Source organism: Rhagoletis zephyria, unplaced genomic scaffold (genome assembly GCF_001687245.7).
Source record: "Rhagoletis zephyria isolate East Lansing unplaced genomic scaffold, Rhagoletis_zephyria_1.1 Rzeph_scaffold_00023, whole genome shotgun sequence".
Lineage (NCBI taxonomy): Eukaryota > Metazoa > Arthropoda > Insecta > Diptera > Tephritidae > Rhagoletis > Rhagoletis zephyria.
Genome location: NW_016157107.1, coordinates 305784 through 321435, shown reverse-complemented (window position 1 = coordinate 321435; position 15652 = coordinate 305784). Strand labels below are relative to the sequence as shown.

General features: G+C 38.7%; 1 protein-coding gene across 5 annotated transcripts in view; it reads right to left on the bottom strand.

The window, feature by feature from the left end:
• Positions 1-15652, bottom strand: part of beat-VII (Immunoglobulin domain-containing protein beaten path VII) — a 501410-nt gene that overhangs the window by 219829 nt on the left and 265929 nt on the right. For all 5 annotated transcript variants that reach the window (XM_017615650.1, XM_017615668.1, XM_017615640.1 and 2 more), the window contains 3 exons: positions 7398-7533; positions 7143-7279; positions 1563-1773 (listed from right to left, as the gene is read on the bottom strand). In XM_017615650.1, the coding sequence (XP_017471139.1) occupies positions 1563-1773; positions 7143-7279; positions 7398-7533 (484 nt within the window). The remainder of the gene's footprint in view (positions 1-1562; positions 1774-7142; positions 7280-7397; positions 7534-15652) is intronic.

Here is a 15652-nt window from a genome sequence, read left to right as displayed (position 1 = left end):
CCGGGAAGTGGTCCAGGGACCGATCTATTCGAAAAAATCGAATTTACGGTCCGATTTGCTTAAAATTCGGTGCGCAGATAGCTTTTTAGCATGTATTAGCACATGTGATAAATTTTTTCCGAGAAGTGGACCAGGGACCGATCTATTCCAAAAAATCGCATTTATGGTCCGATTTGCGTAAAATTCGGTACGTAAGTAGTTTTTTAGCATATATTAGGATATATGGTCCATTTCTCCGAGAAGTGGACCAGGGACTGATCTATTCGAAAAAATCGTATTTACGGTGCGATTTGCTTAAAATTCGGTACGTAGGTGGCTTTTTAGCATATATTAGCATAAATGATCCATTTTTTTCGAGAAGTGGACCAGGGACCGATCTGTTCGAAGAAATCGTATTTATGGTCCCATTTGCTTAAACTTCGGTACTTAGGTAGCTTTTTGCCTGGATAAGCTTATAGATCCTGTTTTCCAATTTTCATGCAATTTCGAATATAAATAGCTTTAAGTAACGACCATATCAAAGGGCGAATTCGTCACTAGGCAAGATTTTTTTGCGCCAATCAGAAACAACGGATACTGTCAAAATATAATTATAATATAGAATATATCTCAACTAATTTATATTTAGAAAGCCGTTTGTTAGTTTTCGCAAGGCTCGAGAGCGGCTGAACCGATTTTTTTGAAACTGCTACCTGCCGCACGTGTCCCAAGGATGGTTTTAGGCTGAAAAAAATCTATATGTAAAGGGGGCGTGGCACTTCCCATACAAACCGAATTTCTCTTGCTACATATCTCTGAAAGTGTGCATGGTAGAGTTTTGGAAATTGGTATGGAGATATACGAAATCAAAAAAAATGGGTCATATATGCTAATATATGCTAAAAAGCTACTTACGTACTAAATTTTAAGCAAATCGGACTATAATAAGATTTTTTCGAATTTTTTAGCCTAAAACATGGTGGTTACCGAAAGCTATTTGTGTACAAAATTTCATGAAAATCGGACCAGCCGTTCGCGAGATTACCTGTTACAAAAAAAAGGGACTTCTCTTTATATAATTAGTATAGAATATAGATAACTGAATTAATAAAAAAATTAATATTCTACTTACTGGCCGTCGGATTCGGACTTACGACCTCGCGGCGCGTAAATGCGTATTACTGCCGGTCTGCCAAGGGGCGCCGTTAATCCGGATCTATTTGCTTTTGTCGATATTGTCGCGACAATTTTGTCTGAATGAAGTTGTCAGCACAATTGTCGACAATATTCCGTATTATCACTGTCGTTTTTCGAAAATTTACACAGTTGCCTGTCACTTTTATGAAATAGGCCCCTGGGCGATATTAGTTTTAATACATATTTTAGATTATGGGTTACTGGGTTGAAATAAGCGAACACAAGGAAAAGTTCTAAACATAGCTTGGAATTTTTACGTCAGCTTTGTAGAAAACCTGATGGACATTAAAAGCTAATGCAAGGCTTTCCATATTGCTATACAGTGCCTATCCTTATATACTATATACCCGCATACATACATATGCACACATATATTTGAAACCCACCTGGTCGTCCGCCGCTCCAACGCAAACTCTTGTCATAGCGGTCATTAAAATGTGGTATTTGATATTGAGGCTGATATTGGCTGTGAAATTGTTGTTGATAGTACTGCTGTTGCAATAATTGTTGCTGTATTTGATGTTGCTGTTGCGTACGTCTATGGCTTTTGTTGGTCATTGAATAAGCGTGATGTGTTCGCACATATTTATCATCAACCTGAAAATAGATTTTTAATACATCAATTGGTACAGTCATGGTGTAATAATAACAAGGTGCTGATAATAACGTAACCTCACTTTTCGGTAGTCTAATTTCGGTCAAGTATTTCACGGGACTTACGACGAATTTAAAGCTATTTAATAAAATTTTAATACTTTTATAATTTGAACTTTTGCTTAATTATATGATGCATCGAAAGTCAATTTCCCCAACACAAATAAGGACACATTAAGTGCTTATTATAACTATACGACACCCACATAAAAACACGTATTGACTAATTAGTTTTTTATTATTTAATTTTAATTGTTCCTTAATGAAAGTATAGTTCATATCAATCAAATTTTTAAACTTTGTACAAAAATTAAAAACATCAACAAAACTTCATAAAAATTTAGCACTTTTGATTTAGAATGGGTATTCGACCGTTCCAGAGTGTGGCGTGTGGAACAAGTTAGGTGGACAACAAAATTCATACAAGGATTTCCGGAAATTGGTAACTTAGTAACATAAAGGATATCCTCAACACTCTGACTGATTTTTTTTATGGTCTACATTCTACTGTAGGGTGTCGCAGTGATCAGAAATATATTTATAATCTAACTGAAACCAACAAGACTTTGGTACATTTTATATACTTTTTGAAAAACTTGTCATTTTGGAGGTGTGTGATTTTCTGTCAACTTTGAATAACGAATCACATTTATAGTGATATTTATCACATTTACTGTACTGTTTCGAAATTTGAAAAATTTTATATATTTTTTTATTTTTTCAAACTTTTCTAGGACTGAAAGTAACATGTCTATATCTTAAGCAGGGATTACATGATTGGTACATTTGTACATTTTGACAGTTATAGAGTGGAGTTTTTTCATTGAGCTGAACTCATTCTCGATACAAATTTCTAGACAACGCCACTCTGTGACTGCCAAAATGTGCGAATCGTGTGATTCCTCTTTAGCTGCGTCTTTTCCGTTTAAAGACATTTTTACATTTACATTTTTACAGCACACTAGAGTACAACTACTTGTTTTTATTTTTTATATATATCACAAGTTTAGAATTTTTCGAAGAATGGCTAAAGGTCGGTAAACGTGATGGAAACGTTCACCTTTATACAGTGGCAGATTCTGTAGTCTTGTCCGCCCTTTTTTCAGCTCCCATTATTTAGGTACTGCTTATAAAATTTGTCTTTTTTCGACTTTTATCTAAATACATACAGTCTCTGTATTGCTTACTGCTAACTACGATTGAACTTCCAAAAATCTGCCAAATATGGAAAATATGGGCCAATAACTTTTTTTTAGTTATTTTAATAAAAACTTAGTTTTTTTTTAGTAATTTCAATAAAAATTAAAATTGTTTGAAAGAGCTTCAGACAAATACGGTGAATCAAAAAACGGCTTGGTGATTTTTTTAATATTCAAAATGTTTAAAATTTCTTGGCTGTTTTTTCGAACAATCATAGTGTTTAATTACATACCTGTCTATTTAATCTTTTTATTTAAATCAAATCAAATTAAATCAAATATTTAGGCAATTAAAAGCTCTTCAGGATTCCAGTAAAATGATCTTTAAATGAAGCACGATATCGATATACTTACATACATATGTATAAAGTATAAAAAGTGTGCATTAAAGCGTTCGAAAATAAATGCAATAACGAAGAGTACACTTTTGAGAAGAAGCTTAAAATATAAAGATTAATGCGATCATTTTCAATTAAAACGGCCCCAAGCTTAATAAAAATTGTTTAATAATAGCTGTCATCGATTCGCCACTTCGCTGCTTGCTATATTTGAGTTCCGGTCGCGTAATGAAAAATTTTGCATGTGAAAGCAACAACAAAGTTAGCTAGCACGGATAAACGATAGTGAGTTTGTTTGTACCACATTGAGTCCGTTCGTTTCGCCACTCGCTAACTGATGGCGAATCGATAACGGCTAATAATAATAGATTGGCGCTTGCACATATGTTAGTATTTGGCCGAGCTTCTCCACCGATTTGTGGTGTGTGTCTTGAGGTTGTCACACAAAGGGGAGGGACCTTCAGTCTTACGCCTACTCCGAACGGCGATTGTATTTTTATGAGAAGCTGTTTTTCATGGCACTCGGAGGTTTGCTATTGCCTGCCGAGGGGCGACGCTACACATAGGGGTATTTGGCCGATTTGGGCGACCAAAATTATTTTTATGAATAATTCAACTCGAAATGTTTAGAAAAGACGTGTTTTGACATTTAGAATTGTAAACGTTTAAAACCAAGTTATATTCGATATTTCGAAATTTATGGATGCTAATTTACTCCAAATTGATACTAACAATAATCCCTTGAAAAGAAGTAACATTATTTTGGAATTTTGGAAAATGTGCGTGATACCACCCACATATAACTATATAAGTTTATCTCACTAAGTCTAACTGAACGTTGTATCAAAGATGTGTGAAATATGGGTAAAACACCATGTAGCGGTAGTTTTCGGAAAGGTGAAATAACTTTGTATATTGAATACTAGCGCCGAGCATTTAATGTTTGGCTCCGCCCGAACTTAGACTTTTTACTTGTTTACTATCAATTTAATATGATTTTAAAATACTGGCAAACCTATAAAAAAATCATGGTCGATGAATTTAGGGAACGGTTTTACCTCACTATGTTTTTATCAAGGGTAAAAATCCCTATGGGTAAGATGGAGTATAATTACGTTGACCATCCGTTCTGTTTTTTGCAGGACCGTACTGTTATTTAAAGGTCTGTCCTGCGTAGTTTTTCAAAACAGAAAACCCCCAAAATGTTCTGATTTTTTCCAAGTGTCCTGCCTTTGTCCCGCATTTTCTTCGATATTTTAAAATTAAGTTTTCCTAATCGAAATAAAACCAGTGTAAGTGGGTTTTGAAGGTTCAACTAGTCAATGCGTTCTACATATTGTACGGTTATGGACAATGGGTGACGAGAAATTGAAGACCAGCATCAAATATATCGATAACACTGTTCTACAAATTTTGTGGTAATCGCTTAAGAAAAAAAAAAATATTTTCCAAGCCGATTTTCTTTGCAAACAAGCATTTTCGTAATTTTTTCGAAAAAAGTGTTTTTGGTACATTTCGGACCTATTCGTCAATGTCTCATGAAAAAATTATCCAATCAAGATAAGCGAAATAAAATATATTACTTTGCCGATTTCAATGAAAATTATTAGTGTCACAAGCGACCAAAAACGAAAAATTGAAATTTCAATCATTTTATTTTTACAGTAAATGAAAATCCGATGAAAAATGTAGATGTTACGGAACACAATCTGCACAAAAAATATATATTTTTGCAAAGAGCCCATGAATACCTTTCGAACTGTTGGCCGTTTCATGAGATATTGAGGAATAACTCAAAAAGTACAAAAAATACGTTTTTCGAACAAATCTCGAAAACACTTCTTTGAAACCATGGGTATTTTTCGTGTTCAACGACCCAAAGTTTGCCTAAAAAAATTTGCTTTACAGAGGTTCATATTTCGTGTAAAGTAATATGTAATATGCCTTATTATAATTTTGTAAATATTCATTTATAAAAGATTAATACCAATGAAGCAAATGCGATTTATGTTTAAAGTTTAAAATTGGATTAATAATTAAGAAATATACCATCTTCGTTATTTGAATAGCGCATCCTTTTAATACTTAGTAGGTACTGTTTTCCTTTTGTTTGTTTAATATTCATTAACTTTTTATAAAAATATATCATATTCTACCTCTACATCCCATTTAAAAAATTTTTGAAAATTAAAAAAAAAAATAAACATAGGGGCGACAATTTTTTTTGTTGACGGTGCTGCGTATTTTCTTCCATATAAAAATTTTGTCAAGCATACTTTATATGGTAAAAAATCAAAAAAAGGGTACGCTATTCAAATGACGAGGAATGTATATATGTAGTATATTTTTGTTATTTTTATACGACGCAATTATATGTTGGTAAATTTTTTTAAAAATTGTCCTGCATTTTCAAAATATATTTATGGTCACCGTAAGTATAATAGAATTTCTCGATACAACGAACACCTTTATTATAAAATCCTTTATACATATAGATATCACATAAGTCAGGATATCAACTTAAAAAAGCAGCATGGCCTTACTAAAGAGAGCTTTACGCACTGCTATAAAATGTATGTAGGTTACTTTCGAAAATGTTAGGCTCATATTTTCGACATTACTTAAGCTGTGGCAATATTGTTGATGTTCTTCAAAAGCTAGTTATATTCGAACGTACAGTGAAATGCGATAGTAACCATTTGAAGTGCTTGGTCGGTTATCCCTTAACGACATACACTGTATACACTGCACTGTTGCTTGAAAAAAATATTCTTTGATAACGCATTTGCAAGAACTTAAAAATAACACTTTTTTCTCTTACAAAAATAATTGCGGAACAAACGTTGTGAGTGAATAGATATTTTGCCGCAACCCATAATAAAATCAAAATTTTTTAGCTTTGGTCCTAGAATTTACATAGCCATTTCTAGAAGGATCTTCTATTCTAAATAAAACAAAATTGCTTAAGAAATATTGTTAACTAAGGGATGTTCTGCTGAAATCGGCAATAAAATCTACATTTTGTTAGCTTTAGGTTTGTCGCCTTAAGCAAATATTATTCCCAACAAAAATTTTTACTGGATTGGTATTCTACCGGAATCCGCAATGACCCCTTGCTACATGAAAAAGAAAAAATGTGTTAATGTAATAAGTTGGAAGAATTATTAAAAGGTAGGTCTCCCTGGAAATGTGTTTAAAAATGCTTTGTGTCTCAAAAATATTTAAGAGGCTTCCCTACTGTTTCAAAAAGCCAACAACATAAATTAAGGCAATTAGGTAATTGAAATATGTATCGAAATTCGCGTGTCAGATGAAAAAGCATTAAGAAGATTTTAGTTTGAAAGTTCTTTTGAAATGGATTTCCACCTGTTTAATAGTCAAAGTTAGTTAAGTGATAGATACACAAGCTTTATGAAATAATATAATATGAGTGATAACCGGAAGGGATATATGAAAGAATTAGTTTGAAAATATATTGGGTTAGGCTTGCCAACTTTTCGAAAAGTCATACTGATCCAACTAAGCAATATGAGAGGTCGAATTAAAGACCTGAAGATGTGTGATAAATTTTACTTTTTTTGAAGTTGGAACTTTTTAATTTTGAAATTTGATGACACTAAAAACCGATACCATGCGAGGCGTCTCTTCGCTCAAAAACGGCTTCACGGATTCACTCTGACTAACATTTTGTATAGTTTCTAGGTTTTTGAGATAAGATTATGAGCGTTTTAACACCATGCGGGTTCACTAGTTTATTGGAAAACATTTGACTTACCTTCTTGCCATTGATGAGCCAAGTGATGTGCGGTGCGGGAAAGGCGCGAGTCGTATTGCATAAAGCAAATAATTTTTCCCCTATGACAAACGGCATTCGTTTTCGGAACTTTATTATGGGTGGACCAGTTTGTGGCACTAAAATTTGACAGAAGCCATATTAGTTATTAATCAAGTAGTAGTAGTAGTAGTGTGTATATATATAGTATACATGTATATATAGATTTACATAGGTATTTGCAATTTTTAAACTTACAAAATACTGATAGCAGTTCATCGACAGACGCCTTTGTATAAATAGGTGCGTCCGTTGAAACCTCGCAGAAAAATTGTCCAGACAAATCAAAGTCAACATTTTTCAACGTCACCTGTGTTTCATTGGAATTCTCCCACTATTAAATATTGAAGTAAAGATAAATATGTTAATTAGGGCAGTCCATACGACTACATACTATATAATAAAGATATGTAAATGTAGTTGTATAATATTATTTGGTTAATTTTAAAAATATGCTGTATGTATTTCTGTAATTTGAAAATTTGGTTTAATAATACTTATTTCTAAAAGGAATGTTTCTGTTACCAAACGATATGTCCTTTAACCCTTAATTGGGCGCATAAAGAAAATTACACAATTAGTCGCATGGGGTCCCGAGTGACCCCAACAAAAGTCTTCAAAAAAGAGCTTTAGAAACAAAAAAAATATTTGTATTATCAAAAATATTAAAGTACTCTATTATCGTTAACCTAAACTTAAGTCAGCCAAAAAATCTTACGTTAGTAGTCGCATGGGGTCAGCACTAAAGGGATTAGCGACACATGTGCACGCGACGACGTTATAGCTGTGACTAAATAAATAAAACGAAATTTGTATTGTCATCAGAGTGTCCAGATTTGGCGATTTCGCACCAATTTGGGTATTTTTCTTGGGTATTTGCGCGTAAAAATTTAGGAAATCGCCATTGGCCATTTTTGGCGATTTTTCCCCTTCAAATACACTTTTTCCAATTAAAAAACTATACACAACTTAGTTTTCCACGATAATTTTACAGAAGAGGCTAATGAACTGCGTGATAAACTTGACTTAAAAAGCATATTAAATGACTGTCAAAAATGTTTAATCACCCTTATCCAAGAAACGATTTTAAAACGATTACCTGGTCAATTAAATACTTTTAAAGAGGCTTTGATTTTGGCACCAGAAACGTGTGTGAATCACAAGAGAGCGAGTTTCAGGGACCAGCCAATTCACAATTTGACTTTGAAGGAAAGAAAAGCAAAGCAGCATCAACTGAATATTTTAATCTTTTAACTTTCCCATGGAATAACTTTTTTCAGAACCATTCCATCCGACTCTGAAGAATTTTGAATAATTGCTTACGGAGTGAAAACCGCAACAGGCAATAAAATGTCTGGAAATATAAGTGAAGTAGCCTTCATATTATTATCCTTGCCGCACTCACATGCTTTTGTTGAGCGCGTTTTTTCCGTAATGAATTCAACAAAAACTAAGATTCGAAATAGGATGAGGTTGGAAAGCCTTAATTCAATAATTCAAACAAAGTGTTATATGAAGACTAATAGTTTCTGCTGCAACACGTTCAAACAGTATGCTATCAAGATTGAATAGCTCAATATATGACAAAAACAGAAATATAAATGTGAGAACGATGAGGGTGGATACGTTTTTTTTTTTTTTTTTTTTTCGCGGGCAGGGGGGTCGAAAATGCCATTGCATCATCAAAGCTGTCGTCACAACAATGGTATGTATGGTATATGGTAAAACACTCCCCCCGAATTGGAACCGTCGCCCACCCTGGGACCACTAATCGCATTGCTTCAGGGTGGCGTTCCATATTTCTCATTAACTAAAGTTACCTCGGTGCACCTGCGTCCAGGTCCCGCTTCTTGACTCTAAGTAGGTATTCTGCATATTTAGCTATGTTCTTCCAGTTAGTTTCGCTATGTAGCATGGCTTGGATAACGTTATCTGGGTTAATTGGTCCTACCAGGTCTTGCAGATTATTGGGCTCGGCTTCCCATCTTTTGCATCCGAAGAAAGTGTGCTCGGCATCGTCTTCTTCTGCGTCGCTGTATATGCATGACGGCTCTTCGGCTTTTCCTATTCTATACAAGTATTTGCGAAAGTAACCATGCCCAGACAGCATTTGTGTAACGTAAAAGTTTACTTCGCCATGTTCTCTTTGTGTCCAAAGTTTTAGGTCTTTTATTAGCCTGGCCGTCCATCGGCCGCGGCTTTCGTTTTGCCACCTATCTTGCCATAGTCTTAGTGTCTCGTTTCTTACTCTTTCCCTTTCGATGTCACTTGGTTTCGTTTGCGCCTTAAGCTCCCACATTTTCTTGCGCTCGGCTGCTAGTAGATCAATGGGAACCGTTCCGCTTATCACGAGTATTGCCTCGCCGGACACTGTACGGTACGCAGAGGCTACTCTTAAAGCTGCAGTGCGATGGGCTCTGGAGAGTATCTTGCAACGGTTATTTTTCTGTAGGGTGTCAGCCCAGATCTCCGCTCCGCATAGCAAAATATTCAAGGTTGTGGACATTAGAAGTTTTCTTTTACTTTGGGTCGGTCCACCAATATTGGCCATTAATCTGCTTAGATAAGCCGTTGCCTTTGCTGCTTTTGCGGCTGCGTGCTGCATTTGTGCCCAATACGTTAGCCTGGGGTCTAGCCTTACACCTAAGTACTTTATTACTCTTTGTGTCTTTAATGTAATGCCGGTCAGTTTCATGCTCACTTCTAAGGGAATATGCTTCTTAGTTAGGAGTATTAGCTCGGTTTTCTCTGCTGCAAGTTTAAGACCGTGTGAGTCGAGCCATGCCTGTGTTCTTATCATAGTCTGATTTAATTTGCGGCGAGCATCTTCGGTGTCTCGTGCGGTGATCACTGCGGCAATGTCGTCAGCGTAGCCTACTAAGTATGTGTCATCAGGCATCTCAAGGTTTAATATTCCATCGTAGCTGATGTTCCATAGGTCTGGCCCAAGAATGGAGCCTTGTGCTGCGCCCGACGTGATCGTCATTTGCCGGGGTCCATCGGTGGTATGGTATAATAACTCCCGGCCTTCTAGATAGCTTCTAACCATGAGTCTAAGGTACGTGGGTATGTTGTAGACTTCTTCTAGTGCGTGTATCATATTTTCCCATTTTGCGGTGTTGAAGGCGTTGCGAACGTCTAAGGTTGCAAGCAGGACTAGCTTTTTGTGTTGGTATGCGGCTTCCACTGTTGTTGTTACATGTTTTATAGCTCCAATTGTAGATCTCCCGGGCCTGAACCCGTACTGTCTTGAGGAAAGTCCGCCGCCGCTGGCGATAGCCGCTTCTATTCTAGGTTTTAGCAGCCTTTCTAAGAGTTTTCCAGCTGTGTCCAGCATACATAGTGGTCGATACGCTGATGGTGAGTCAAGGTTTCCCTTTCCTTTGCTGATTAAGACGAGCTGCTGCCTTTTCCAAATTTCTGGGAATATTCCGTTCTTGAGGCAGGCATTGTACATGTTTAGAAGCACATGAGGGCGTTCTGCGGCGATTATTTTTAGAACTTCTCCTGGAATGCCGTCTGGGCCTGGAGCTTTCTTGGCCTTTATTATATTTGTGGCAGCCTTGAGCTCTTCTGCGTTGAATAGTGGTGCTTCTTGAGGAACGATGATAGGCTCAGCTTCTTTGGTTAACGCGTCATGCGTGGGAAAGAGTTCACTTACTATATGGTCCATTTTTTGAGCGCTAAGCTCTGGTGGTTTTGCCATGGCCCCAAGTTTTTTCATTACCACCTTATATCCGAGACCCCAGGGATTTCTGTTTATATCTTCACGCAGTTCTTCCCACTTTCTGTGCTTGCTGGCCTCGATTGCTCGTTTGAGTTCTTTTCTGGCAGCCTGGTATAGTTGTGCCTCTTCGATTGCAGCGCTCCTACGCCTGGCCCTGGTGTAAGTACGCCTCAGGTGGAGGCACGTTCGTCTGAGTTGAGCTATGTTTTCCGTCCACCAATATGCAGGTCTTTTGTGGCGATTGCTTCCGGTTTTTGGCATCGCTTTGTTACAGGCGCTGGAGATCATTTTCATTGTAATCTCTACTGTTTCCATTGCGTTCTTGTAAGATGAATCTTCTGAGCCATGCGCATCTAGTTCAGATAGTAGTGCTTTCCTATTTAATTTCGAGACATTCCATTTGCGAGTGCTACATTGCATCTTCGTTCGTAAACCATCGTTTGTGGAGTCTATTATAAAGGAGATATATTGGTGATCGCTACCAGTGTAGTCTTCCAATACTTTCCATTCCTTTATGGTGCCTGCTATGCCTTCTGATGCTAATGTAATGTCTGGCGTGGTTTCCTCGCATCCTGGTCTTCGGAAGGTTGTTGCTGCGCCAGTATTGAGCACTATAAGTCCGAGTCGGGCTGACATTTCTAGCACGCGTTTGCCTCTGGAGTCCGTGTTTGGCATTCCCCACTCCGTGGCTCTTGAGTTTAGGTCTCCTGCCATCAGAAAGGGTCCTTCCAAGTTCATGGCCGTATCTTCGATGTCGTCGAGTTTATCTTGGAAGTCTTGTATGCTGTCGCTTGGTGTCAGGTAGCAGCTTATTATTTTTATATGGTTGTGTCTGGCCCAGACGTAGCCGTGTCCATATCCCTTTTCCGAGATGTGCATGCTGCTTCCGGGAGGTACCCATATAGCAGCGGTACCGCTGCTGTCTTCTATCCAGAGGGTGGATACTCAATTTTACAGCAAATGAATTGATATTTATTTAAATTAGGAATGACAGAGTATGATTATGAAAATATAGATTGAAAGTATAAAAGTATTTCACGATGTTCTTGCTACCGCGGCACGTTTGTTTCTGCCCGAGTCTGTCTACCCACTCGTTGGGTTCTGACAGCGGTGTCTGGGTTGCCATCGCTTACAGTCGGCTTTCCTGACCTTTCGGAGCGCCCTCGCCCGAAGTGTCGCCCATAGGGTCATCGTCGTCGAAATCATCAGGTGGTAATGTACACCAAAGTTTTAGCTGATCTGATGCGAATACTGATGTGTAATGGCGTTGTGTTCGCTGGGCATGTGGTAAATCTTCGATCACATACCGGTCGTTTGGAAGGACCTCGCGAATGGTCCTTTGTAACGGGGTTCTAATTTCCGCGAGGTACCTGTACTTGTCGGCTCGTTCGTTGTTAGTACAAGGTCACCTTGCTTGTAGATCTTTGGACTAGCATGTCGAGCATCGTATCGTCGTTTAGCTTGCGCTCTTACATCATCGATTCGGGTAGCGGCTGTAGCCCTTAGTTGTTGTAAGTCGGTGTCGGTTAATGTGTCAGCTTGATCATCCTGAAGCGTTTGGATGAGCTGGTTTTGCAATATGTCGCGTGGTGTGTATCCATACAGAAGCTGGCATGGAGTACATCCAGTTGTCTTGTTGGTCATCGTATTGATGCGCCATTGCACCTGGCGTAACTTGTCGTCCCATCGTCTTTCGTTATCAGTAGATGGTAACAACATAGACAAGATGACGCGGTTTGTGCGCTCGGCATGGCCATTTGCACGTGGTGTTCGGACTGCATTAAGAACATGTTTCACGTTGTTGTCTCTACAAAATGTCTGGAAAACTTTCGAAGTAAAAGCAGTTCCTCGGTCGGAGATAATACGCCCAGGCATTCCCACGTAGCTTGTTACTTCTTGTAACGTCTGTATAACATATTTGGTGGCAGTGCTTTTCACTGCGCGGATGATGGTAAATTTCGTGAATGAGTCGACGATCACGAGTATGTGTTCGTGTCCTTTGGAGCTTCTCGGAAATGGTCCCAGATGATCCATATGAATAGTTGCGAATGGAATCGGCTTAGTGTGGTCGTAGTGGTACTGACCTTCTCGTCGACCACCAGGCGATTTATTTAAAACACATCCGATGCACGATTGAATATAGCTCTTGACGTAGTTCCTCATGCGCGGAAACCAAAACAAATTAAGGATTCGGTCAATAGTTTTATCGACGCTCATGTGACCTGCCCTATCGTGACACTCTTGGAGTACATGTTGTCTAAGCTGTTTTGGAACAACCCATAGTAGTTTGTGGTTGCATTTACGGTACAGGCGTCCTAGTTCGATGACGTAATCAGTGTACTCTGATTTCTTTCCGGTTCGCATCTCGTTGACAATCCGTTTGACGTTGGTATCCTGTAATTGGATGCTGAACAACCAGTCGGCTTCATCGATAATCGTCATGGAGATTTTAAGATCGGCAGTATCGAGTTCGTGTGCATCTTCGTAGGGGGCGCGGCTTAACGCGTCAACATGTGCCATTCGGGAACCTGCTCGGTGTGTAATCTCGATGTCGAACTCTTGAATCCTCAACCACCATCGGGCGATGCGTGGTATCAGCTCTCGTTTTTCCATCGTCGTTTTTAAAGCGCTGCAATCGGTAATCACTTTAATCGTCTTGTCTTACCGTAGACGTAGTATTTGAATCTCTCCAACGATTCTACGACTGCCAGAGCTTCAAGCTCATAGCTGTGAAACCGTTTTTCGTTGTCCGTAGTAGAGCGACTAAAATATGCTATCGGCTGGAGCTGACCGTTCTCCAATTGCATTAGCACACTAGCGAGGCCTACAGAGCTGGCGTCCGTGTGCAGCTCGTGTTCGGCTTCTATGCGGTAGCTTACCATTGTCGGCTTCGACGTTAGCGAACGTTTGAGATCGTTGAATGCTGATTCTTGTGGTTGCCCCCACTTGAACTTGACGTTTTTGCGTAACAGATTGCGTAGCGGCTCGGAAATTATTGAATATCCGGCGACGAGCTTCCGGAAATACCCACTGAGGTCTAAAAACTTGCGTACCTCGGTGACACTTCTAGGTTGCCGAAAACGAGCAATAGCGTTACTTTTTATTTCGCCGGGGCTGATGCCGGCAGGATGTAGTTGATGTCCCAAAAATATTATCGTCTGCTTGTATAGCTCACACTTGTTGATATTTAATGTGAGTCCACATGTCCGTAGTACTTGAAGTATGCGCGAGAGTTTTGCATACATATCATCGAAAGAGTTGCTGCCGATTAAAATATCATCCATGTAGTGGAGCATGTCGCCTTTCTCTACTCGTTTTTGGAGTTCTGCCATAAGTCGATTGAAAATTGCTGGCGCGTTCTTCAGTCCAAACGGCATGCGTTTGAACTCGTAGAGCCCATTGGTGGTAATGAAAGCGGTGAACTTTCGGCTTTCGGGTGCCATTGCTATCTGGTAATAGCCACTGTTTAAATCCAGGGAAGAGAAGAATTTAAATCGTTTTGCTTCGTGTAATCGTTCCTCGATGTTTGGAACAGGAAAATTTTCCTTCTTCATTAGCTTGTTGAGGCGCCGGTAATCGATGCATAGTCGATCACCTCCGCTTTGTTTTTTAATTAGTACGACGGGGCTCGCATATTCTGACGTAGATTTGGTGACGATGTCATGCTGCAACAGCTCGTCGATCATGCTGTTAACAATACTACGTTTCGTCTCTGGAATGCGATACGGTACTTGAGCTACTGTTTGGCTACTCTCAAGTTCGATGCTAGCTTCGACCACGTCCGTTTTACCAATACCGTCTAGTCCAGTAGAGAAAACGTCGGTAAAGTTCTCTAAAAGACCCTGCGTCTTTACCCGTTCAGCTTCGTTGCTGAAATTAGATAAAAGTTTAGAAAATTTGCAATTAGATATTACCGGCTGTTGTATTAATTGTTTGTTTTCGAATATGGTGCGACCACTGTCGANTCGGCAAAGTTCTCTAAAAGACCCTGCGTCTTTACCCGTTCAGCTTCGTTGCTGAAATTAGATAAAAGTTTAGAAAATTTGCAATTAGATATTACCGGCTGTTGTATTAATTGTTTGTTTTCGAAGATGGTGCGACCACTGTCGATTTTCATCGTTACGTTGGCATTAACGATTACATCTTGGCCTAACAAAACGTCTTGTTGCACTAGGTTATCGTCGGCAATGTAAACTTGTGCCGTGATGACAGCTTCGTCGATGATGATATCTACGATGATAGCTTCGTTGAGTATGCGTACGCCTCCACAAATGCCTTTTATTTTCACACAGCACTTGCGCCTTTCAGCCTTGATTCGTTCGGCTACAGATTCGCGAATGATACTGCATTGGCTTTCAGTATCGACGAGAGCAATATACGGTTTTGACTGTATATAAATCGTTTTGTTGAAGCACTCGTCACAATTTGTAACGCCAAGTCGTCGTAAATTTGCGGCTTTGTCACAATTTCCATCGTTTGGGTGAACCTTGTTGCATGTTGTACATCGTTGACGTTTCTGCGGTAATGGACACTTATTGGAGTAGTGACCGGCTTCGTTGCAGTTATAGCACTTAAGTTGGCCTCTCGTAGATTCACGCTGCTTAGCTGCTTCGCCCACTTTGGCCTTTTGTTCGTCTCGTTTCACAAATTGTTCATTTTTAGTTTCGTATAATCCTCCACGGTTTACAAAGTAATCTTCGATTGCGTCTCTCATTTGCTTCACCGT